At 38.4% G+C, this 26,419-nt stretch overlaps 1 protein-coding gene and 1 non-coding gene across 12 annotated transcripts in view; both read right to left on the reverse strand.

The window, feature by feature from the left end:
• Positions 1 to 26,419, reverse strand: part of GABRG3 (gamma-aminobutyric acid type A receptor subunit gamma3) — a 681,490-nt gene that overhangs the window by 272,979 nt on the left and 382,092 nt on the right. For 5 of the 11 annotated variants that reach the window (XM_081551401.1, XM_081551396.1, XM_081551397.1 and 2 more), the window contains one exon: positions 25,243 to 25,413. The exons of 3 other annotated variants lie outside the window; for them this stretch is intronic. In XM_081551401.1, coding sequence (XP_081407527.1) covers positions 25,243 to 25,251 — 9 coding nt within the window. In that variant the 5' untranslated portion in view covers positions 25,252 to 25,413. Of the gene's footprint in view, positions 1 to 25,233; positions 25,414 to 26,419 lie in introns of all 11 variants that reach the window. 3 more of the 11 variants (XM_081551394.1, XM_081551402.1, XM_081551398.1) reach the window with 1 other exon arrangement.
• LOC145530629 (U6 spliceosomal RNA) lies at positions 10,459 to 10,561 on the reverse strand. The gene has a single exon (XR_014071946.1). It is a non-coding gene; the product is annotated as a U6 spliceosomal RNA (small nuclear RNA).

A 26,419-nucleotide genomic window follows, 5' to 3' on the forward strand; every position in this document is an offset into this window, starting at 1 on the left:
CAAGCATCTTCTCCAGTAACACAGTTTGAAAGTATCAGTGCTTTCATGCTCAGCCTTCTCTATGGTTCAACTCTCACATCTGTACTGGAAAAACCATAGCTTGGACTATATGGACTTTTGTCAGTAAAGTAGTGTCTCTGCTTTTTAACACTCTGTCTAGGTTTGCCATAGTTAGGTTTCTCAAGATGTTTTTGGCAATTTGGAGGTCTTTTGTGTCACTCCACAAATTTTAAGATTTTTTTTCTGTCCTAGTTCTGTGAAAAAAATGCCATTTGTTAGGGATTGCATTGAATCTGTAGATTGTCTTGGGTAATATAGTCATTTTGAAAATACTGATTCTTCCAACCCACAAACATGGTATGTTAATCTTTCTGTATATCTGTATATCTGTCTGTATATCTGTATATCAATCTATCTGTATCTGTATCTTCTGATTTCTTCCATCAGTGTCTTAAAGTATTCAGAGTACAGGTATTTTGTATCAATAGGTAAGTTAATTGCTAGGTATTTTATTCTTTTTGTTTTGATGGAAAGTGTAATTGTTTCCTGAATTTTTATTTCTGATCTTTCAATGTTGGTGTACAGAAATGCAACAGATTTTTGTGTATTAATTTTGTAACCTGCAACTTTACCACGTAAACTTATGAACTCTAGTAGTTTTCTGGTAGCATCTTTAGGATTTTCTATATGTTGTATCATATTATCCGCAAACAGTGATAGTTTAACCATTTCTTTCCCAAATTTGGATTACCTTTTTTTTCTTCTCTGATTGCCATATCTAGGATTTCCAAAACAACGTTGAACAAAATGGTGAGAGTAGACATCCTTGTCTTGTTCCTGATCATAGAGGAAATGTTTTCAGCTTTCATCATTGAGAGTGATGTTAACTACAGTTTTGTCATATATGAACTTTATTATGCTGAGATATGTTCCCTCTATGCCTACTTTCTGAAGAGGTTTTTTTTTTTTTTCATAAATGGGTGTTGAATTTTGTCAGAAGAGTTTTCTCCATCTATTGAGATAATAATATGGTTTTCATCCTTCAATTTGTTGATATAGTGTAGCACATTGTTTGATTTGCAGATATAGAAAAATCCTTGCATCCTTAGGACTAATCTCACTTGATTGTGGTGTAAAATATTTTTAATGTACTGTTAGATTTGGACTGTTAGTATTTTGTTAAGGATTTTTGCATCTATGTTCATCAGTGATATTGGCTTGTAATTTTCTTTTTTGTGTGTGTGTGTGGTATCTTTGTCAGGTTTTGGTATCATGATGACAGTGGCCTCTTAGAATGAAATTGAAAATTTTCCTTTCTCTGCAATTTTTTTGAAAGAGTTTCAGAAGGATAGGTGTTGATTCTTCTCTAAATGTTTGATAGAATTCACCTGTGAAGCCATCAAGTCCTGGACTTTTGCTTGTTGGGAGTTTTTTAAACACAGTGTCAATTTCAGTGCTTGTAATCTGTCTGTTCATATTTTTTATTTCTTTCTGGTTCAGTCTTGAGAGAAAGTGTCTTTCTAAGAAATTGTACATTTCTCCCAGGTTGTCCATTTTATTGTCATACAGTTGCTCGTAGTAGTCTCTTATGTTCCTTTGTATTTTGTGAAGTCATTTGTAATTTCCCCTTTTTCATTTCTAATTTTATTAATTTGAATAACCTTTTTTTCTGAGTCTGGCTAAAGGTTTATCAATTTTTTTTACCTTTTCAAAGAACTGGTTTTTAGTTTCACTGCCCATTGCAACTGATTTCTTTGTCGTTCTTTCATTTACTTATGGCCTGATCTTTATAGTTTCATTTCTTTACTAACTTTAGGCTTTGTTCTTTTTATCTAGTTGTTTTAGGTGTAAGATTACACTATTTGAGAATTTTTCTTATTTCTTAAGCTAGGATTGTATCAGTATAAACTTCCCTCTTTACTGGTTTTGCTGAACCCCATAGGTTTTGGATCATTGTGCTTTTGTTTCCACTTGTATCTAGGTGTTTTTTTAATTTCCTCTTTGATTTCTTCAGTGATTCACTGGTTGTTTAGTAGTGTATTGTCTAGCTGCCAGGTGTTTTTTTTTTTTTTTAAATAGTTTCTTCTTACAGTTTATTTCTAATCTCATAGCATTGTGATTGGAAACAATGCTTGATATGATTTTACTTTTCTTAAATTTACCATGTCTTGCCTTGTGGCTGAGCATGTGGTCAATCCTGAAGAATGTTCCATATGCACTTGAGAAGAATGTGTAGTCTGCTGTTTTTGGATGGGATGCTCTAAAAATATCAGTTAAGTCTATCTGATCTAATGTGACATGTAAAATCTGTGTTTCTCTATCAACTTTCTGTCTGGACGATCTTTCCATTGATGAAAGTGGGGTATTTAAGTCCCCCACTATCATCGTGATATAATCTATTACTCTCTTTATGGTAGTTAGTATTTGCCTTACATATCGAGGTAGTCCTATACTGGGTATACATATTTTCATGATTGTTATATTTTATCCTTGGATTCATCCCTTTATCATTATGTGGTGTCCTTCTTCCTTCCTATAACAGTCTTTGTTTTAAAGTCTATTTCGTCTGACATGAGTATTGCTACACCAGCTTTGATTTGATTTCCATTTGCATGGAATACCTTCTCCCATCCTTTTACTTTCAGTCTGTATGTGCACCTAGGTCTGACGTGGGTCTTTTATAGACAGCATATATATGGGTCTTATTTTTGTTTTATCCACCCAGTCAGTCTATTTCTTTTGGTTGGTGCATTTAATTCATTTACATTTGAGGTAATTGTTGATATGTATGATGCTATTTGGAGAAGGGCATGGCAACCCACTCCAGTATTCTTGCCTGGAGAATCCTGTGGACGGAGGAGCCTGGTGGGCTGCAGTCCATGGGGTCGCAAAGAGTCGGACATGACTGAAGCGACTTGGCATGCACGCACGCATGATGCCATTACCATGTCCTTGAGTGTTTGGGTTTGTTTTGTAGGTCTATTTCTTCTCTTGTTTTTCCTGCCTAGAGAAGTTCCTTTCACATATGTTGTAAAGCTGGTTTGGTGGAGTTAAATTCTCTTAACTTTTGTTTGTCTATAAAGCTTTTGATTTCTCTCTCAAACCTGATTGAGAGCCTTGCTGAATAGAGTATTTTTTGTTGCACATTCTTTCCTTTCATCACTTTAAATATATCATGCCACTCCCTTCTGGCTTGCAGAGTTTCTTCTGAGAAATCAGCTGACAATCTGATGGGAGTTCCCTTGTATGTTATTTATCATTTTTCCCTTGTTACTTTGAATATTTTATCTTTGTTTTTAATTTTTATCAATTTGATTACTATGTGTCTTAGTGTATTCCTTCTTGGGTTTATCTGGCCTGGGCCTCTCTACGCTTCCTGGGCTTTGTTAGCTATTTCCTTTCCCGTGTTGGGGAAGTTTTGAGCTATTACCACTTCAAATATTTCCCCAGGTCCTGTCTTCTCCTTCTGGGACCCTTACAACGCAAATGTTGCTGTGTTTAATATTGTCCCAAAGATCTCTTAGGCTTTGTGCATTTCTTTTCATTTTTTTCTATATACCTTTCTGGGGCCATGATTTCTACCCTCTGTATTTCAGGTCACTTATCCATTCTTCTGACTCAATTATTTTGTAATTGATTCCTTCTAGTGTATTGTTCATTTCTGCTTCTTTCTTTCTTAGTTCATCTAAGTCTTTGCTAGACATTTCTTACATTTTCTCCATCCTTTATCCAAGATCCTGGATTATCTTCACTATTATTATTCTGAATGCTTTTTTACAAATTTTGCCAATCTCCACTTCATTTAATTGTTTTTGGAAGGCTTTTCTTTCTTTCTTTTTTTTTTTATCATATTCCTTCATCTGGGACATAAACCTCTGCATTTTCATTTTGTTTAACTTTCTTTGATTATAGTTTTCATTCTGCAGTCTGCAGGATTGTAGTTCTTCTTGCTTCTTCTGTCTACTCTCTGGTGGATGGGGTTATCTAAGAGGCTTGTGCAAGCTTCCTGATGGGATGGACTGGCCATTTTAACAACTGGGTCTTTCTCTGGTGGGCAGGACCATGGTCAGTATATCTTTGATCCACTTGTCTGCTGATGGATGGGGCTGTCCTGCCCCTGCTTGTTGGTTGTTTTGCCTGCGGAAACCTCACATTAGAGTCTACCAGCTATATGGTATGGCTAATGGTGACCTCAAGGAGCACTCAAACCAGTGGGGACTTTGCAGAACTGCTGCTGCCAGTGTCACTACCCTTGAGGTGTGCCACTGCCACCCTATGCCTCTCCAACACTAGGAGGTTTAAGTCTGGTTCAGTCTCCTGTGGGGTCACTGCTCCTTTTCTCTGGATCCTGGTGTGCACAAATTTTGTGTGTGCCTTCCATGAGTGGAGTCTCTGTTTTTCCCAGTCTTGTGAAAATTTTGCAATCTCATCCCACTGTCTTCAACTTCAGATTCCCTGTGAGTCCCTAGTCCCTTTGCCAGATCTCCAGGCTGGAACGTCTCACATAGGGCTCAGAACCTTCACAAAAGTAGCTGTTATTGCTCTCCAGTTTAATGAGTCACCCACCAGGAGTGTATTGTATTTGATTCTATCATGATTGTGTCCCTCCTACCATCTTGTTGCAGCCTTTCCTTTGTATTTTGACATGCGATATATTTTTTTGGTGGGTCCAGTGTCTTCCTGTTCAACAGCTAGTTGTGATTTTGGCTCTTGCAAGAGGAAGTGAGTGCATACTCTAGTCTGTTATCCTGAACCAATCCAATGTTGTCTGCTCTCACCATTTCTATTAAACTTTTCAATGGTGATATTTGCCAGAGCAGTAACATAAAGGAAAGAAATTTAAATTGAAGGAGCAAAAGTGTAGTCACTTGTAGATCACCTAATAATCTATGGAGGGTGTCAAGACTGCAGGATATAAGATCAATGTATTTTTTTATATACTGTGCCATGCTCAGTTGCTCAGTCATGTCCGACTCCTTGTGATCCCATGGACTATAGTCTGCTAGGATCCTTTGTCCATGGGGATTTTCCAAGCAAGAATACTAGAGTGGGTATTCCAGGGAATTTTCCCAATCCAGTGATCAAACTCAGGTCTCCTCTATTGCAGGCGGATTCATTACAATTTGAGCCACCAGGGTAGCCCTTTTATATACCAGAAACAATAATCGGAAATTCAAATTTAAAGCAATGCTTCTTATAATACTATCAAATATTGAAATAAGTTAGCATAAATTTGACAAATGATGTGAAATACATGTAAACTAAAACCTACAAAACTTTGTTTGGAGAAATTAAGGAAGACTTGAATATATGCAAAAATACACTGTGTTTACACTGCAGAAGACACAACACTGAGAAGTTAATTCTCCCAACTGATCTTTGTCATGCAGATTTATTTATGCATTATTTTTTAATTTATTTATTTTTAATTGAAGGATAATTGCTTTAACAGAATTTTGTTCTTTTCTGTCAAACCTCAATATGAATCAGGCATAGGTATACATAGATCCTCTCCCTCGTGAACTTTCCTCCCATCTCCCTACACATCCCACCCCTCTAGGTTGATACAGAGCCCCTGTCTGACCTTCCTGAGACATAGAGCAAATTTCCATTGGCTATATATTTTATATATGATAATGTAAATTTCCATGTTACTCTCCATACATATCACCCTTTTCTTGCCTCTCTGTGTGTCCATAAGTCTGTTCTCTATGTCTGTTTCTCCACTGCTGCCCTGAAAATAAATTCTTTGGTACCATCTTTCCAGATTCTCTATATATGCATTAGTATATGATACTTATCTTTTTCTTTTTGACTTACTTCACTCTGTATAAATAGCCTCTAGGTTCATCCACCTCATTAGAACTGACTCAAATGTATTCCTTTTTGTGGCTGAGTAATATTCCACTGTGTATATATATCACAACTTCTTTATACTTTTCATCTGTCAATGGACATCTAGTTTGCTTCCATGCTCTAGCTATTAGTAAGTAGTGCTGCAATGAACACTAGGGTACATGTGCCTTTTTCAATTTTGGTTTCCTCAGGTTATTTGCCTGATAGTCGGATTGCTGGGTCATATGGTGGTTTTATTTTTAGCTTTGTAAGGATTCTCCATATCATCTTCCATAGTGCCTGTATCAATTTACATTCCCACCAACAGTGCAAGAGGGTTCCCTTCTCTCCACACCCTCTCCAGCATTTATTGTTTGTAGACTTTTTGATGATGGCCATTCAGACTGGTGTGAGGTGATATATCTCATTGTAGTTTTGATTTGTATTTCTCTAATAATGAGCAATATTGAGCATCTTTTCATGTGTTTGTTAGCCATCTGTTTGTCTTCTTTGGAGAAATGTTTGTTTAGATCTTTTTCCCACTTTTTTATTGGGGTGTTTGCTTTCTCTGGTATTGAGATGTATGAACTGATTGTATATTTTGGAAATTAATCCTTTGTCAGTTGTTTCATTTGCTGTTATTTTCTCCCGTTCCAGGGGTTGTCTTTCTACCTTGTTTATATATAGTTTCCTTTGCTGTGCAAAAGCTTTTACATTTCATCAGGTCCCACTTGTTTACTTTTGTTTTTATTTATATTACTTTATGAGGTGGTTCACACAGGGTCTTGCTTTGATTTATATCAATAAGTGTTCTATGTTTTCCTCTAAGTGATTTATAGTTTATGGTCTTACATTTAGGTATTTAATCCATTTTGAGTTTATCAATGTGTATGGTGTTAGCAAGTGTTCTAACTTCATTTTTTTACATGGAGATGTCCAGTTTTCCCAGCACCACTTACTGAAGAGGCTGTCTTTACTCCACTGTATATTCTTGCTTCCTTTGTCAAAAATAAGGTACCCATAGGTGCATGGGTTTATTTCTGGGCTTTCTAACTTGTTCCATTGGTCTATATTTCTGTTTTTGTGCCAGTACCATACTGTCTTGATGACTATAACTTTTTATTATAATCTGAAGTCAGGAAGGTTGATTCCTCCAGCTCCATTCTTCTTTCTCAAGACTGCTTTGGCTATTCAGGGTCTTTTGTATTTCCACATGAATTGTGAAAATTTTTTTCTAGTTCTGTAAAAAATGACATTGGTAATTTGATAGGGATTGCATTGAATCTGTAGATTGTATTTGGTATCATAGTCATTTTCACGATATTGATTCTTCCTACCCAGGAACATGGAATATCTCTCCAACTGTTTATGTTTTCTTTGATTTCTTACATCAATGTCTTATAATTTTCTGTATACAATTCTTTTGTATCCTTAAGTAGGTTTATTCGTATATATTTTATACTTTTTGTTGCAGTGGTGTATGGTATTGATTCTTTAATTTCATTTTCTGATTTTTCATTGTCAGTATAAAGGAATGCAAGTGATTTCTGTGTATTGATTTTGTATCTTGTGACTTTGCTAAATTCACTGATTAGCTCTAGTAATTTTCTGATAATATCTTTAGGGCTTTCTATGTATATTATCATGTCATCTGCAAACAGTGAGAGCTTTACTTCTTCTTTTCCTATCTGGATTCCTTTTATTTCTTTTTTTCTCTGATTTCTGTAGCTAGGACTTCCAAAACTATGTTGAATAATAGTGGTGACAGTGGACACCCTTGTCTTGTTCCTGATCTTAGAGGGAATGCTTTCAGTTTTTCACCATTGCAAATAATGCTTGCCGCATGCTTATCATATATGGCCTTTACTATGCTGAGGTAGGTTTTTTTCTATGCCAATTTTTTGAAGAGTTACTATCATAAATGGGTGCTGAATTTTCTCAAAGGCTTTTTCTGCATCTATTGAGATTATCATATGTTTTTTTTGTCTTTCAATTTGTTAATATGGTGCTTCGCATTGATTGATTTGTATATATTGAACCACTGGAAAAGACCGTGATGTTGGGAAAGATTGGAGGTGGGAGGAGAAGGGGACAACAAAGGATGAGATGGTTGGATGGCATCACCGACTCGATGAACATGAGTTTGAGTAAGCTCTGGGAGTTGATGGTGGACAGGGAAGCCTGGTGTGTTGTAGTCCATGGTGTCACAAAGAGTTGGACATGATTGAGCGATTGAACTGAACTGAACTGAACGGAAGAATCCTTGCATCTCTGGAATAACCCCAACTTGATCATCGTGTATGAGCTTTTTAATGTGTTATTGAATTCTGTTGGCTAAAAGTTTGTTGAGTGTTTTTGCACCTATGTTCATCAGTGATATTGGCCTGTAATTTTCTATTTTTGTGTTGTCTTTGTCTGGTTTTGGTATCAGGGCGACAGTGGCCTTGTAGAATGAGTTTGGAAATGTTCCTTCCTTTGCAATTTTTGAAATAGTTTTAGAAGGATAGGGATTATCTCCTCTCTAAATGTTTGATAAAATTCACCTGTGAAGCCATCTGGTCCTGGGCTTTTGTTTTTTGGGGAGATTTTTGTTCAAAGTTTTGATTTCAGTGCTTATAATTGGGTTGCTCATAATTTCTATTTCATCCAGGTTCAGTCTTGGAAGATTGAACTTTTCTAAGAATCTGTCCTTTTCTTTCAGGTTATCCATTTTATTGGCATATTTTTTCATAACAGTCCTTTATAATACTTTGTTTTTCTGCCTTGTCTCTTGTAACCACTCCTTTTTCATTTCTAATTTTGTTGGTTTGTTTCTTCTCTTTTCTTGATGAGTCTGGATAAAGTTTTGTCAATTTTATTATCTTCTCAAAGAACCAGCTTTCAGTTTTATTAATCATTACTATTGTTTCTTTCATTTACTTTTCAGTTATTTCTGCTCTGATCTTCATGATTTCTTTCCTTATGCCGACCTTGGTTTTTTGGTGTTGTTGTTATTCTTCTTTTTCCAGTTGTTTTAGCTGTAAAGTTAGGTTGTCTATTCGATGTTTTTCTTGTTTGTTGAGGTAGGGTTTTATTGCTATAAACTTCCCTCTTAGAACTGCTTTTGCTGCATCCAATAGGTTTTGAGTTGTTGTGTTTTCATTGTCATTTGTTTCTAGGAATTTTTTGATTTCCCTTTTGATTTCTTCAGTAACCTGTTCATTATTTAGAAACATATTGTTCAATCTCTATGTGTTTGTGTTTTTTTACAGTGATTTTCTTGTACTCCATATCTAGTCTCATAGCATTGTGGTCGGAAAAGTTGCTTGATATGATTTCAATTTTCTCAAATTTACTGAGGTTTGATTTGTGACCCAAGATGTGGTCTAACCTGGAGAATATTCCATGTGCACTTGAAAAGAAGGTGTATTCTTCTGCATTTGGATGGAATGTCCTGAAGATATCAATGATATCCATCTCATGTAATGTATCATTTAAGACTTGTGTTTCCTTATTAATTTTATCTTTTGATTATCTGTCCATTGATGTGAGTGAGGTGTTAAATATACTACTATTGTTGTTACTGTCAATTTCTCCTTTTATGTCTATTAGTGTTTGTCTTATGTATTGAGGTGCTCCTATGTTGGGTGCATAGATATTTACAATTGTTATGTCTTCCTCTTGGATCAATCCCTTGATCATCACGTAGTGTCCTTCTTTATCTCGTGTAATCTTCTTTATTTTAAGGTGTATTTTGTCTGACATGAGGATTGCGACTCCAGTTTTCCTTTGCTTCCCATTTGCATGGAATATTTTTTCCATCCTCTCAATCTTTAGGTCTGAAGTGAGTTTCTTGTAGACAGCATATATATGGGTATTGTTTTTGTATCCATTTAGCCAGTCTGTGTTTTGGTTGGAGCATTTAATTAATTTATATGTAAAGTAATTATTGGTACATATGTTCTTATGGCCTTTTTCTTAATTGTTTGTGGTTTGTTTTTGTAGATCTTTTTCTTCTCTTATATTTCCTGACTATATAAGTCCCTTTAACATTTGTTGTAAAGCTGGTTTGCCGGTAATGGATTCTCTTAACACTTGCTTGTCTGAAAAGCATTTTATTTCTCCATCAGTTTTGAACAAGACCTTGCCAGGTAGAGTAATCTTGGTTGTAGATTTTTCCTTCTCAGTACTTTAAATATATCCTGCCATTCCCTTCTGGCTTGCAGAGTTTCTTCTGCAAGATTAGCTGTTAGACATATGAGGCTTACCTTGTATGTTACTTCTTCCTTTTCTCTTGTTGTTTTTAATATTCTTTGTGTTTAATCTTTGTTAGTCTGATTAGTATGTGTCTTGGCAAGTTTCTCCTTGAGTTTATCCTGTATGGGACTCTTTGTGCCTTTTGGACTTGAATGACTTTTTCCCTTTCCATGCTGGAGAACTTTTCAACTGTAATCTCTTCAAAAATTTTCTCATACCCTTTCTTTTTCTCTTCTTCTTCTGGGACCCCTATGATTCGAATGTTGGTGAGTTTAATATTGTCCCAGAAGTCTCTTAGACTATCCTCAGTTCTTTTCATTCTTTTTACTTTATTCTGCTCTTCAGCAGTTATTTCCACCATTTTATCTTCCAGCTCACTGATCCGTTAAAAATATGGAATGATTCACAAATTTGCATGTCATCCCTGCCCATGGGCCATGCTAATCTTCTCTGTATCATTCCAATTTTAGTATATTTGCTGCTGAAGCGAGCACTATTTACATTCTTAATAAAACTACAGGCTTCCCTGGTGGCTCAGTGGTAAAGAATCTGCCTGCCAAATCAGGAGACAGAGGTTTGATGCCTGGGTTGGGAATGTCCCCTGTATAGGGAAATGGCAACCCACTCCAGTATTCTAGCCTGGGAAATCCTATGGACAGAGGAGCCTGGCAGGCTACAGTTAATGGGGTTGCAAAAGAGTCAGACATGACTTAGTGACTAGACAATAACAACAATATAAATATAGTATGGTTTTATTTTAGTAATTGACAAACTATTTCTAAAATATGGGACTGCAAAGCACCCATAGTAGCCAGTAAAATTTTGAAAGAGAAGACCAAAGGTGCAGAACTACAGATCTAATTTCAAGGTTTAGTTTAGAGATGCAATAAATCCAGACAGTGTGATAAAGACAAGTAAATGGATCAATGGTTAGGATCGAGTCCAGATATGGATTGAGGCACATAGGGATAACTGATTTTTGACAAATGCAAGAAGACAACACAGAGAATGATCCTTTCAAAAAAACAGTGTGCAAAGATTAGCTATCCATATAGAAAAAATAAATTCTGGTCCATATTTTACATTGCATATAATTATTACCTTAAAATGGGTTGTTGACCTAAATAAAAAACTTAAACCTTAAAAAGTTTTAGAAGAAAACATAGGAGAAAAATCTTAGATTTCCTGATAAATTTTACATAAAACTACAAAAGCATAATCCATGGGAAAAAATTGATAAACTAGACTTCATCAAAATTAAAATTATTTGTTCTTCAAAAGACACTGTTAAGAAAATGAATGACAAGTACAGACTAGGAAAAAGCACTTGCAATGCACATATTTGATAAAGGGCATGTACCTAAAACAAAAGTATTCACGTTTGGTCTCTGAAATCTTTTCTCCTAATATTGGCCAGAATGGCTCTTTACAATGCATATCCATTCACATAACGACTCTGCCTAGAGCCTCCAACGCTTCCCCAGACTCCTGAAGGCTGTGGTCATCCCCAGCATGTTTCTCCTGCTGTTTCTCAGGCATGAGAGCTTTGAGCGTGCTGGCCTTCCTCAGTTCCTCCAGAGGCTACTATGTTTATGCTTCTCTACACCACTGGGTCTTCCGTCTGATGGTACCTCCAAATAGGATACTTCCTCATTTCTGTGCCCCTCCCTTACCGAACAGTGCCTTGCTCACCTCTCAGTTGTCAGCTCAAATATTATGCCCCTTAAGATTCCCTTCTTGACCCTCCAGGAGATGTGGGCATGGATTCTCCCAGAATTCTGTGCTTCTCTTTCCCAGTATGCATTACCACTGTGGTTTATTAAAAGTAGTGGTCAGCTTAATGTTTGTCTACTCAACATGAGGACAATGCCCCTTGTCTCAGTAAGAGGCATGGCCCAACAAATAAAAGTATTTACAAATATTTGTTTGAACAATCACAACTGAACACAGTTGACTTGGCAGAATGAATTCTAGGCACAGAATTTTTGGTTGATAAGTTTAAAACAAAAATGATTCCCACAGATAAATGGAAAGAAAATGAATGTTTTAAACATTTTGGTTTCCATCTGTGCATCAAATATTCCCATCTGCTCCTAAAAACGGCTTTTAATAGGATTCATTTGCTCGTTTGAAAAAGTGACAAGTTCAAATCTCTTAATTTGGGGAAATATCCAAATCTGATATCACAGCATCATTTCTGTTACAGAATGAATGGTTACAGGAAGCAGGACTTGGTGACTTAAGCAAAACAGCATCACACATTTCAGGTGAATTTTCTTGGGACACAGTACAGTTTACAGATGACTGACCACTATAGTTGAGATTGACGTATCACTAAACTCTTAAAAAAGAAATTGTGGCTATGATACTGCATTTCACTATTGAATTTAAGTTACTTCTAATCTCTCCATTATAAATCCGAGTAGTAAGTAGCTACTCTTTCAGGGATGTTTATGTTCTCTATAATCTGGATGCAGTCCTGGCATTCTGTGCTATCTGTGATGGCCCCTGGGTTTGATGCAAGTGGACTCTGATGATTCCATTTCTCAAGAGGAATTCACTTAACAGTTATCTTTGGCTGTGATGAAAATGAGAGCCCAGGTGATTCAAAACTAATGGCTCTCACTTGTGCCAAACTGATACAATAATCGGTTGAGGAAATGTGTGTTTCTTTTGTGTAGAAAATAGCACTAGGCACAGTGAAGGGAGAAAAAGTCTATAGTTTAGTGGACTCTACTTTCTCAAAATTATTTGCTAATTAAAAGAAAAGCTTAAACGACTTCTTGAAAAGTCATTTAACTGTCTTTTGGTTCTACATACGCATCCCTAGAAAGTTCTCAAATTGCTGAAGGCAATACTTAAATCAGGTAAGGATATTTGTCTCATCACAAATAATTAAGAATGAAAAACATGTTAGTAAAACTTACAAACATTAAAAAAAACCCAACTTTACAAACATCCTCAAAATTCCAGTGGGAATTCAGTGTGGAAGACAGGGAAGAGGGAGGAAGGGATTAAGATGTCACCTCCTTGGTAAAGTAAAACTGGATACCAAAAAGAAATCATTCATTTAATAGCAGATATGGAGATCTATTAAGAACCTCTAAGACTCATTATAGATGAACATATCTCTTTGCATCCTTACTTTGAAAATAGTATTCTTACAAGCAAGCATTATGGAGATGACTCTGGTTAAATGTACCCAGCATGACTGGAAAGTAAAGTCCACCAACTACCTCCAGCTTTGATCACAAAAGGAAAAACAGATGATAACTAACAAAAGGAAAAACAAAAGGGTCCCTCTAAACTCTGAGATGTTCTGTTCTCTCACAAGGCATACAGTGTATTTTTCCTCCCTCAAAAGACTTGCAGGTCTCTTGCTCCTGCCCAAGTAAGATGCAAAAATATGGATCATTGTCTTCTATTCTAATATAATATGTTTAGAAAGAAAAGAATTTGAGAGAGAATGGGTAGTCTTGAAAAATGGGCTCTGATTTGTTATATACTCAGAATAGAAAAGCCAGCTGGACTCTGCTCAGAGATCTGTTGGAAAGAAAGGAGAAAGTAACAATAAAGAGCAAATACATTTTGTAAAGAGCTGTTGGGTAGTAGAGGTGGGACCTAGTGATTTACAAGGAAACATAAGGAAAGAAATCATATTATTGGCCTCAATTCTTAATACATAAATTTGAAGAATGAAAAAAGTGAACTCATAAAATGGAGGCTTTTTTAAAAGACAGAAATGTGGAAATTCAAGAGCATGACTTGAAGTGAAATAAGTTTTTCAATAATTTTGAAAGTTAGGAAGTTAGTCCCTGAGGATAGAAATGTGCACCAGGGAAGGTTTACATAAAGGGGAAAGGAAGGAAGAGGTAGTTTCTACTTATAAGTCTCTGTCAACTAAAATGCCAATAGGATAAACGCCACGTATATAATTACACACATTTGATATACTTATGGAATTAAATATATATATGAGAAAAGATAGAATAGTACCAGCAGTGTATGTGATGCATAGTGACATCTCCTCGCCCATCTTACCAATCCAAATCCCCCTATCCTGAGCAGAGGCAAGTGGTGGGGGAAGTCAGTTCTTTCCACTGATTCTCACTCTGATGTTTAATGTCAGCTCTCTAGATAATGCTTTGCCACTGGAACACGTATTAATTTTCCAATTTTAGACTCCAGTACATGAAAATAAACTCTCTCAATATTGCTCTAAGACTGGTTCCCATATTGGTTACCTTTGCAACTCTAAATTGTGTGCTTCAAACTGCTTCCTTCTTCTGGAGATAAACCTTGATTCACAGTGTCACACAATACGCTGACCTTTTGTCCCATTTCTCAGTTTCTAATTTTATCTACAAACAATTAAATTTTCCATGTCTAAAGTTTCTAGAAGTTGAAAATTTTAAATTATCATTGTTACCACCAAGATAGGTAGAATAGCATTGTGCCCTTTTATTTATGCACGTCTTACTTTTTTCCTCATGACTGTCTTTCTCTTGGGCTTCTCAAGTGGCTCAGTGGTCAAGAATCTGCCTGATAATGCAGGAGATACAGGAGATGTGGGTTTGATCCCTGGGTCAGGAAGATCTCCTGGAGGAGGAAATAGTAACCCACTCCAGTATTCTTGCCTGGCAAATCCCATGGACAGAGGAGCTGACTACAGTCCACAGGGTGGCAAAGAGTCAGACATGACTGAGCAACTGAGCATGCATGCAACTTTCTTTTATCCATGTGTTATTGACCCATGTTACATGATCCGATGCATACTTGCTTTGTCCCAATGCTCTTCCTCCTGACCCTTGACCAATTCAGTCCATTACAGCTGGTGTAACCTAAACAGCATTGCCCTGGAACTCTCTTCATCTATCTCCTGCACTGGGTTCCCTGTCTCTTGGATCTAGTATCTTTCTCCACATTTGGTTTATTTACCATTTTTCTTGAAGGAGGCAAACTGTCTTAGCCCTTGACATATAATAATGTCATTATTTTACTATCACATACGTTATGGACTAATATTTCTCCAAAATTCCTCCCATGTTTGGAGATAGGGCCTTTGAAGAGGTATAATTAAGGTTAAATGAGGCCAGAGTGGGATCCTGATCCAGTAAGACTGTGGTCTTGTAAGAAGAGGGAGAGATGTCAGGGAGGTGTGCTCAGAGAAAAGTCTGTGTAGAACACAGTGAGAACACAGTCATTTGCACATCAAGGAGAGAGGCCTTATGAGGAACCAACCATGCCAATATTTTTAGCTCAGACTCCCAGCCTCCAGAACTGTGAGAAGATAAATTTCTGTAGTTTGAGCCATGCAATCTGTGCTATTTGGTTATGGAAGCCCTAGCTTCCATATGATACAGCATATCACATATATTTGAGTGCTGGGTATGGGAATTAAGAGACAAAATTATTTTCCCCAAGAAATTTGAACACATCCTCTCAAAGCTCCTTTGTGTTTCAGCATCCAGAGTCATTGATGAGATTCTGAAACCATCATAATTTTCTTGCTATTCACAGATGACCTCTTTTCCTGGTATTCCAAAGTTTTATAGGTAGGCATTGAAGAGAAAAATCTCTATTTTTCTAGTCACAGTACTTGGCATTTGATTTCCTTTCCAAAATAAATGCTTATTTTCCACTGAGGAATTTTTAAGTTATTTGTTTCATAGTTTCCTTACCTCCACTCATTCTGTGATCTCTTCCTAAAATTTCTATTAGGTTGGATTCTGGACATTTTTTAAAAAAAGGAATACTCTTTTTTTTTTTTTTACACTCATATTTACTATCCTTTCATGTTCTACTTTTTTAATTTTTATTTTTAATTGGAGGATAATTGCTTTACAGTTTTGTGTTGGTTTTTGTCTTACAACCCTGTGACTCAGCTGTAAGTGTACATATAGCTCCTCCCTCCTGAGCCTCCCTGCCCCCTCCCGCATCTCACCCCTCTAGGTCATCACAGAGCACTAGGCTGAGCTCCCTTTGTTTTATGCAACTTCCCACTAGTTACCTGTTTTACACATGTTAATGTATATATTTCAATGCTACTCTCTCAATTCATCCCAGCCTCTCCTCCCGCTGTGTCCACATATCTATTCTCTACATCTGTGTCTCTATGCCGGTCCTACAAATAGGTTCACCAGTATCATTTTTCTAGATTCTATATATATATATATATATGTGTTAATATGCCATTGCAGCTCAATATCAGAAAAACAAATAACTCAATCAAAAAATGGGCAGAAGACCTAACAAACATTTCTCCAAAGAAGACATACAGATCGACCATGAACACTTGAAAAGTTGCCCAACCTTGCTCACTATTCTAGAAATGCAAATCAAAACCACAATGAGGTATCACCTCACACCAGTCAGAATGGCCATCATCAAAAAATCTACAAACATTTAATGCTGGAGAGGCTATGGAGAAAAGGGAACCTTCTTGCTCACTGTTGATGAGAATGTAAATTGATACAGCCACTATGTAGAACAACATGGAGATTCCTTAAAAAACTAGGAATAGAGCTACAATATGACCCAGCAACCTCACTACTGGGCATATACCCTAAGAAAACCACAATTTAAAAAGACACATGTACCCCAATGTTCACTGCAGCACTATTTACGATAGTTAGGACATGGGAGAAACTTAGATGCTCATTAACAGGTGAATGGATAAAGAAGACAGATATACACAATGGAATATTACTCAACCATATAAAAAAAAATTTCAGTCCGTTTAACTGAGGTAGATGAACCTAGAGCCTGTTATACAGAATGAAGTAAGTTATAAAGAGAAAAGCAAATAGGTTTTATTTTAAAAAGAAATTTCCTCTGCTTTATCTCTCATTTTTTAAACCAAATTTTATATTTCTTTAATATAAAGAATCTATTATTATTCCCCAGTTCTTACCCCATCATAAGGTCCTGTTTTGTTGTATTTTTTAAAACAGTTGCCATGCTGGAAATCTCACTCCAGGCATGCTTATCAGAGTGTTCTGTTTGAAGTTATCTATTTCCTAAATTTTCTCCTCTGGACTATTAAGTAATCTTTTCTTTTTTTTTTTAATCAAGATGTTTCCTGTTTACATCTCAGGTTTCCTTTTACTTTGTGATGATCAGTTATCCATTTATATTAGGTCTTAGATATAGAAAAGCTGCTGCTTAAGTAGGTGCAAGGCTGTAGACAGGGAGGGTGAACTCAGGGGTATCTCAGGGACCCATTCCCCCAACTACCTGCCTGTTCAACTCTCCTGGAGAACAACTTGTACATGTTTTCTGGGGGCAGACATGACTTGCAGTGATTCTCAGGACAGGGAAAGTTACCCTCTATCTGTGTGGCTATTGTTTCCCAGCCCACATCTCCAGACTTGGGCCTCTTCATGTGCTGAAGGACCCAGTGATCTCTGAGTGGCCTCCCCAACTAGGGTTCCTCACTCTCCGTGAGATGTCCTTCATTACTCACAATGATGATCCCCCTCCTCTGGTCCTCACTGTAGTTACTGTGTGCTGTTGACTTTCTCACTACCATGGAAACTGAATGTGCACTTCCCAACCTGTCCCAGGAAAAGAGATTGCTGATGAGTTGCCCCAGAAGGCAAAGGGGAGGTCTGAACTTGTCCCTTTGAGGAGCTGGAGGCTTGGGGAGAGTGTACTACACTGTCTTAGATAGAACTCAAAAGAGTAAAGAGAGGAGTCTTTGTGGTGTAGGCAGGTGTATTCCCAAGGCTTTGGAACATTAGGAGACTCTGGAAAGGTAACTACCAACTACATGTACTTAGTCGCTTTAGTCATGTCCAACTCTTTGTGACCCCATGGACCATAGCTCACTAGGAACCTCTGTCCATGGGATCTTCCCAGCAAGAATGCAGGAGTAGGTTTCCACCCCCTCCTCCAGGGGATCATCCTGACCCAGGGATCAAACCCGCGTCTCCTGCATTTCAGGTGAGTTCTTTACCTGCCCAGTCATCGGGGAAGCTCACTACCAACTATAATAAATATAAAAAACAAGGCTTTGCAGAAAGCTGTCTGCTTCATTCAGGATATCCAAGGATATCTTGGAATAGAGAAAAAAGAAGTGTTGAGGGGTGGGGGCAAGTGGGGAGAGAGAGAAGGAAGAAACAGCAAAGATGCACCAGGAATTTGGTAGGACAGTAGGAGATGGGAAGTGTGAGTAAGGCAAAACCTCTTAGGGGACTGAGATGTTCAGAAAATTTAAAAAGAAAGGGGTATCCTTTCTTTGGCACCTGACTAGGTGCCAGCCAACCTGTGTGCTAGGATATGGCAACCCTCCCTACAGGTAGCCAGCAGGAGGCATCCAGCCTCTCCCAGTGTTTGGGGCCTCCAGAACAGTGTCTGGTGTGCAGAGTGGTCACAAACAGTTTGGAGCTATAAAGGAAACAGCTCTCAGCCTGAGGATATAGTGATCCAGGAGACTGAAGAGACAGTGTTTTAAATGTCATAATTTGATGGACGTTTAGGTGGGTTCCATACCTTGACTATTGTTAATGCTGCCTTAATAAACGTATGAGTGCAGATACCGCTTTTGTAACCTGTTTTCATTTCCTTTGGTTCAAGGGATGAGTGGATAAAGAGAATGTCAATTCAGCCATGAAGAAGAAGGAAATCTGGCCATTTGCAGCAATGTGGGTGGACCTTGAGCCTCATTTGCTAAGTAAGTCAGAGAAAGACAAATACTGAACAATATCACTTACAGAATTTAAAAAAGCCAACTCATAGTAAAAGAGTAGACTGGTGGTTATCATGATAGTGAGTGAGGGCATTCAGGAGATGGTGGTCAAAGGGTACAAACCTACAACTAGAATATGAATAAATTCTGGGGACCTAATGCACAGCAGAGTGATTAAAGTCAACAGTACTGGGCTATAAACTTCAAAGTCACTAAGAGGCTAGATCTTAATTGCTTTCACCACAAAAAAGAAATAATTATTATGTGAAGTGATAGAGGTGTTAGCTAATGCTACAGTGGTAATGGTATTGCAATATATAAATATATGAAATAAGCATGCTGTACACCCTAAACTTATACAATGTTATGTGTCAACTGTATCTCAATAAAAAGATCATGTATCCATTTTTAAATTTTGCATTGGGCATGACAAGTGTTATGATACTGAGATAAGGCATATCTTTTTATGTCTAATTCTATTTACAAGTGGTCAAGAAGGAGACAAAAGTGAACATCAACATCTTAGGATCTTAGGAATCAGTAAACTAAAATGATGGGAATGGGCAAATTTAATTCAGATGACCATTATATCTACTACTGTGGGCAGGAATCCCTTAAAAGAAATGGAGTAGCCCTCATAGTTAACAAAAGAGACTAAAATGCAGTACTTGGGTGCAATCTCAAAAACTACAGAATGATCTGTTTGTTTCCAAGGCAAACCATTCAACATCACAGTAATCCAAGACTATGCCCCAACTACTGATGCTGAAGAAGCTGAAGTTGACTCATTCTATGAAGACTTAGAAGACCTTCTAGAAATAGCACCAAAAAAGATGCCTTTTTCATCACAGGGGACTGGAATGAAAAAATAGAAAGTCAAGAGATACCTAGAGTAACAGGCAGGTTTGGCCCTGGAGTAAAACATGAAGCAGGGCAAAGGCTAACAGTTTTATCAAGAGAACATCCTGGTCATAGCAAACAGCCTTTCCCAATAACGCAAGACACGATTCTACACATGCACATCACCAAATGGTCAATACCAAAATCAGATTGATTATATTCTTTGCAGAAGGAGATGTAGAAGCTGTCTACAGTCAGCAGAAAAATGAGACCTGAAGCTGCCTGTGGCTCAGATCATGAGCTCCTTATTGTAAAACTCATGCTTAAATTGAAGAAAGTAGGGAAAATCTATAGGCTACTCAGGTATGACCTAAATCAAATCTCATGATTATACAGTGGAGGTAATGAATAGATTCAAGGGATTAGGTCTGGCAGACAGAATGCCTGTAGAACTATGGACAGACGTTCGTAATACTGTACAGGAGGTGGTGACTAAAACCATCCCAAAGAAAAAGAAATGCAACGATCAAAGTAGTTATCTGAGGAGGCTTTACAAATAGCTGGGGAAAGAAGACAAGTGAAAGGCAAGGGAGAACGGGAAAGATATACGCAACTGAATGCAGAGTTCTAGAGAAAAGGAAGGAGAGATAAAAAGGCCTTTCTTCAATGAAGAATGCAAAGAAATAGAGGGAAACAACAGAAAGGGAAAGACTCATATCTCTTAAAGAAAACTGGAGATTTCGAGGAACATTTCATGAAAGGATGGGTATGATAAAGGACAGAAAGAGTATGGACCTAACAGAAGCAGAAGAGATTAAGAAGATGTGGCAAGAATATACAGAAGAAGTATAGAGTAAAGGTCATAATGATCTGGATAAGCATGTGATGTGATCACTCAGCTAGAGTCAGACAAACTGGGTCGTGAAGTCAGGTGGCACTTACGAAGCATTGCTATGAACAAAGGTGGTTGGTGGTGGTGATGGAATTCCAGCTGAGTTATTTCAAATAACTTAGGTAGATTGGTAAGGAGTCTGGGGCCATTAAGGAGTAAGGGGTCCAGGATCCCCGAGGAGGAGAAAGGGGTCTGGGGTTCTCAAGGAGGAGAAAAGGACAACTTTTTTTTTCTACATTGCTTTGTCTTCCTCACATAAGATGATTTTTCTTAAACTCTGAATTGTTATGACAATGGTTTTTAAGACTAACTTTCTTTAAGCCCAGAGCTAATGATTACACAACAAAACAACTCACCTTGCTCAAGGGTATGGTTTTCCTTAAACTCTGTACCGATGATTATATAAAAACAATGTTTCTTACTGGAGGATATGCTTCTCCTTAACAAGAACCTTCTGACTAATCCTCTTATATTAAGACAAATGTTGTGGGAGTGGGTCTGGTAAAAGTGTATAAGGCCTTGGATGAGACTAGTGAGGGGGCGCTCTCTGCTCCCTTCTGATGTCTGTGTCAGAAGGTCTCTCTGTCCCTTTTTCACTGTAATGAAACTCTGCCACACAAAAGCTCTGAATGATCAAACCTGGTCCCTGATCCCGAAGCTAAGTCTTTTTCTTTGGAGACCACAAATCCAACATTGTCCACCACAGGCTATTAAAAAAAGATGATGCTATTAAAGTGATGTCAGCAAATTTGGAAAACTCAGCAGTAGCTATAAGAGTGGAAAAGGTCAGTTTTCATTTCAATCCAAAGAATGTTCAAACTACTGTACAATTACATTCATTTCACATGCTAGTAGGGTTCTGATCAAAATCCTTCAACTAGGCTTCAGTAGTACATGAACTGAGAACTTCCAGATGTAGAAGCTGGGTTTAGAAAGGGCAGAGGAACAAGAGGTCAAATTGCCAACATTTGTTGGATCACAGAAAAAGCAAGGGATTTCCAGAAAAACATCTACTTGTGCTTCGTTGACTATACTAAAGCCTTTGATGTGTGGATTACAACAAACTGGAAAATTTTTAAAGAGATGGGAGTACGAGATGACCTTACCTGTCTCCTGAGAAATCTGTATGCAGGTCAAGAAGCAATAGCTAGAACTGGACATGGAACAACAGGCTAGTTCAGAATTGGGAAAGGAGTTTGGCAAGGGTGTGTATTGTCATCCTGCTCATTTAACTTATATGCAGAGTTCTTCATGTGCAACGTCAGGCTTGATGAAACACAAGCTATAATCAAGATTGCCAGGAGAAATATCAACAACCTCAGATAAGCAGATGATACCACTCTAATGGTAGAAAGTGAAACGAACTAAAGAGCTTCTTGATGATGGTGAATGAGGAGAGTGAAAAAGCTGGCTTAACACTCAACGTTTAAAAAACTAAGATCATGGCATCTGGTCCCATCACTTCCTGGCTAACAGAAGGGAAAAAAGTGGAAGCAGTGACAGATTTTATTTTCTTGGTCTCCAAAATAACTTTGGATGGTGACTGCAGCCATGAAATTAAAAGACATTTGCTCCTTGGAAGGAAAGTTATGACAAACCTAGACAGCATACTAAAAAAGCAAAGTCATTACTTTGCCGACAAAGGTCTGTATAGTCAAAGTTATGGTTTTTCCAGTAGTCATGTATGGATGTGAGCTGAACCATAAGGAAGGCTGAGTGCTGAAAAATTGATGCTTTTGAAGAATTATGATGCTAGAGAAGACTCTTAAGAGTCTCTTGGACTGAAAGGAGATCAAATAAATCAGTCTTAACAGAAACCAACCCTGAATATTCATTGGAAGGACTGATGTTGTAGCTGTAGCTCCAATACTTCGGCCACCTGATGTGAGGGGCTGACTCTTTGGAAAAGACCCTGATGCTGGGAAAGATTGAAGGCAAAAGGAGAATGGGGAAGGCAGAGGATGAGATGCTTAGACAGTATCACCGACTCAATGGACATGAATTTGAATAAACTCTGGGAGACTGTAAAGGACAGGGGAGCCTGACCCAGCCCATGGGGTTGCAAAGAGTAGGATACAATTAGTGACTGAACAACAACAACTTTTACACATAAAGCCCGATATGCATCTCAAGTCACCTCCGGCACTCAGAAAACCCTAAGAAATTCAACTTTTTCCTTGTGTTCCTTCGCAGACAATCTTTGTCCTGAGAAACTGGCCACTCTAGGACAATGCTTTCACTGAGCCAAGGACAAAAGGGCATTTGAAAACCTGCTATGGAGCACACAATAGGACTCTGTTATTTAAACAGTTAACAATAACTTGTTTCAAAATATAATTAGCATTTTCCCTTTTGAACTGTAAGATCTTTTTACTTTATTTACTGAATTTAAAAAGCCCTCAGTGTTTTGAGTCAAATAGCCTACAGATAAAGAGAAAGATGGATAGATAACCTACTGTTTCACATACTATTCTAAACGTTCATCAGCAGTAAAAAAAAAAAAAAAAAAAATCCTTGAAAACAACACAATCTGGCCAACTGAAATATGATTTTGTATAGAGAGCCAATCTAGAAAAAAACACTGGCTCATTGTATTAATTTCTTACTGCTGCTTTGACAGATTATGCCAAATTTGGCTAAAAACAACACAAATTTTTATCTGAAGGTCAGAGGTTTCAAGCGGGTCTATAGGTCTTCCTTCCTTCTGGAGGATCCAGAAGAGAATCTGTTCCCAGCCTTTCCAGACTTCTAAAAGGAAACTTCATTCCTTGGCCTATGGACTGCATCTCTCCCACCTCTGTTTCCACCCTCACATCTTATCCAACCTTCCTGCCTCCATCTTATAAGAAGACTTGTGATTACCTAGGGTCCACCTGGATAATCTAATCTACCTTGCACCTCAAAGTCCCTCATATATTACATTTGCATAGTCCTTTCTGCCATGTAACATAATACATTCCTAGGTTACAGGCATTAGGATATGGATATCTTTGGTGGAAGGAGGGGGCCCATTACTTTGCCTCCCACATTCACTAACAACCTATAAAATGTAACCAAATACTTGTTATTTCCTGGGGAATTTTGGCATCTGCAGAGCCAATTTAGAAGAAAGGATGCTAGGCAGACCTGAACCTCTTCAACTTGAAAACTCCAGATCTGGATCTCAGCCTGGCTCTGCCCCTTAGGAGGGACCTCTTAGGCGACCTTTGGCTCAGGCACCATCCCCCTCTCAAGGTCTCTTGATAAGCCACCCTACAACTTCATGCCTCTGAGCTTCACACCAGCTTTGGAGTTGAAACCTCCCAGTTCACAAACAGTTTTCATATTTTTATGCAACCTCTTATTAACTACTGTTTTATTGATCTGGTCATTTTGCTATTTCTGGATTTTGACAGTCCAAACAAAGTTGGATGATTCTGAACTGATCACTTCCCATGGTCTGACTTCCTCAAAGCATCACATTGCAAAGATTCCACAGGCTATTGTCTCTCTATTGGAGGAAGCAACATAAGAGGTGTCAACTACAACCTGGCACTTGCCATTATCAATTGCCATTGGCACTTGCCATCTATGTCTAGAAGATTTAACTCATGTGCTGCTGTATCTGCTGACTCTCAACACTCCCTGAAAGAAGTTCAGGGTGGAGAGCAGAAATGAGGCACTCTGTGCTCTGGGAAAAACTGGCTGAACAGTCTTAAGATAGTTGGATATTTTCAGGAACCGATTTTATGAGCCCAGTTCTTGTATCTCCTCATATCTAGAAAAGCACTGAAACCTTTCATGGTGACATTTGCTCCTTGTAACTAGCAGAAACTTTCTGCAAAGAAAATATGTGCTTGATTGCTTTATACTCCCCTTTCATCAAAATCACATATATACTGACCTTCCCTGTTACTTCTTTGGAGCAGTTTCTCAGAGCTATCTGACATACTGTCTCCCAGCCTATAGTTCTCATTTTGCTCCAGATAAAACTCTCATGTTGTACATTTTTTTAAGTTAAGAGGGAACAGGGACAGGAGAGACGTGTCCCCATGCAGACCGCCAGCCGAAGCTGGTGTCTGGCACTCTTGGCTCTTGATTTCACAGAACATTTCCAAGGAGGAATCCCAGTCCCTGAGATATGAGGTATAAGCCTCTGCTCCTGCCTGTGCAGAGGATCAGTCATGGGATCAGCAGGGATCTGCTGCCTGTGCAGATCAGCATCATTCAAAAAGCCATGGAGGACATGGGAGCTATGGACTTTTGCTGCTGGGATCCACTGCAGCCTGCCCAGAGCTGGGCCTGGGCAAACAGTCAAAGGTAACAGAAGCAGGTGGGTGGGGTGGGTTTGGAGGCCTGGAGTGGCCCCGGATGGTGTTTGGCCAGGTGGGGCCAGGGCAGGGCCGACTCTGAGGATAGGGATGTGGCCACAGAAAAGATCTTCAAATTTAAACCAGACAGTGAAATTTCCTTGATTAAAATAACACAGAAACTTAGAATAACATTCAAGAACCCTCCTATGTGATGTGCTTCATCTTAGAGGGTGCCTCCACTGTGCTCCTGATGCCCTGCCTCTTTGAGGGTCCCTCATGCCCTGAACTCCTTCCTGCTCTGGGGCCCTGGCCCTTTTCTGCCCTCCAGCTCTGTGTGCAACCCTTGTCACATGTAACCTCTGCCTCAAGGCAGCCTTCCCAACATCACCCCGCCTCACTCACTCACACCCCCTCACCCTGGTCTTCCCTTTCCCAGTATTTATTCCCACCTGACTCACAATTTCCATCGGTTCTGGTTAGTGTGCTGAGCAGCCAGGGAATTGCATGGTCACCTGTGAGCTCTAGGGCAGGGTCTCTGCAGTTATTAGAAGAACTGGAAAACTGCAGAAAAGCAAATTCTCCAGGGAAACCTGAAGATTCTTCAAAGCAAGGTGATTATAGTCAGGAATCTGGAAAATTAATTTCAAGCATTAGGTTAAGTCAATTCTCTCATTAGAGAGGGGGAAATAAGGTACATTAGAGAATGACACAACCTTTAATAATGACCCTGTTTAAAGCACGAAATTTAAAATATCACTAGCCAGTCATTTACTCCCCTCTCTAAAGAAAAATTGAGCTATTTAGAGAAGCTAAAAATAAAAGAACCAAAACTCAGCTCAAGGTAGAATGGGAATTATTGCAAAAGAAAACCCCAATAGCATAGGGCAGATTAAGTCCTGAATGCAGCAAGATCAGTGAGCTTCTCCCTTTCTTGCCAGAGATGAGCTTGTGGGCTCACTGTCCTACTGTGTCCCCTGAGGCTCTGAGCATGGACACCAGAAGAAACTTATACCAGAGGGAGCTTCCTATCTTTAAAATTGCATTTTTCTAACAGCAAAAGGAACCGGTGCACACAGAGGCAGAAGACCTTTGGGAAAACACATGACCAGGTTAATACAGAGCAGGTGTCAGAGACAAAACATTTCAGGTTGAAAATTTAAACTGCTAGACAGAATGTTGTGCTATTATTTATAACAAAATCCTCTGAACATGGACACTTCATATTCTGAGATTTTAATTTGCACGGTAATATGGTGGATTACTTCAGAAAACTCTTCTGGGTGTAATACTCTGTCTGCCTTGCCTGGTGTCAGGTTTGCAGGGATCGGTGGGGAGGTGTTCTGTCTCAGGGAGTCAAATTGTCCCAAAGATCCTGCTCCACACTTTCCTGCCAGTGTCTTTAATTTCCACTGCTGTTACAGAGTCCAAGCTCACTCTGCTTGCTGCAAGATTGGTCAATGAACCCGAGATGAGGTGTTGGGATCAGAAGGGACCTTATTTGGGAGCCAGCTGACCATGAAGATGGATGGCTAGAGCCTCAAAATAACCATCTTGTCAGGGCCTGGTTGCCAGGTTCTTTTATGGGTCAGAGACAGGGTTGGGGAGGAAGGTGAGGAAACAAAGTAAAAAGACTAT

This window comes from Giraffa tippelskirchi, chromosome 12 (assembly GCF_054371585.1).
Source record: "Giraffa tippelskirchi isolate mGirTip1 chromosome 12, T2T-mGirTip1v1.2.pri, whole genome shotgun sequence".
NCBI lineage: Eukaryota > Metazoa > Chordata > Mammalia > Artiodactyla > Giraffidae > Giraffa > Giraffa tippelskirchi.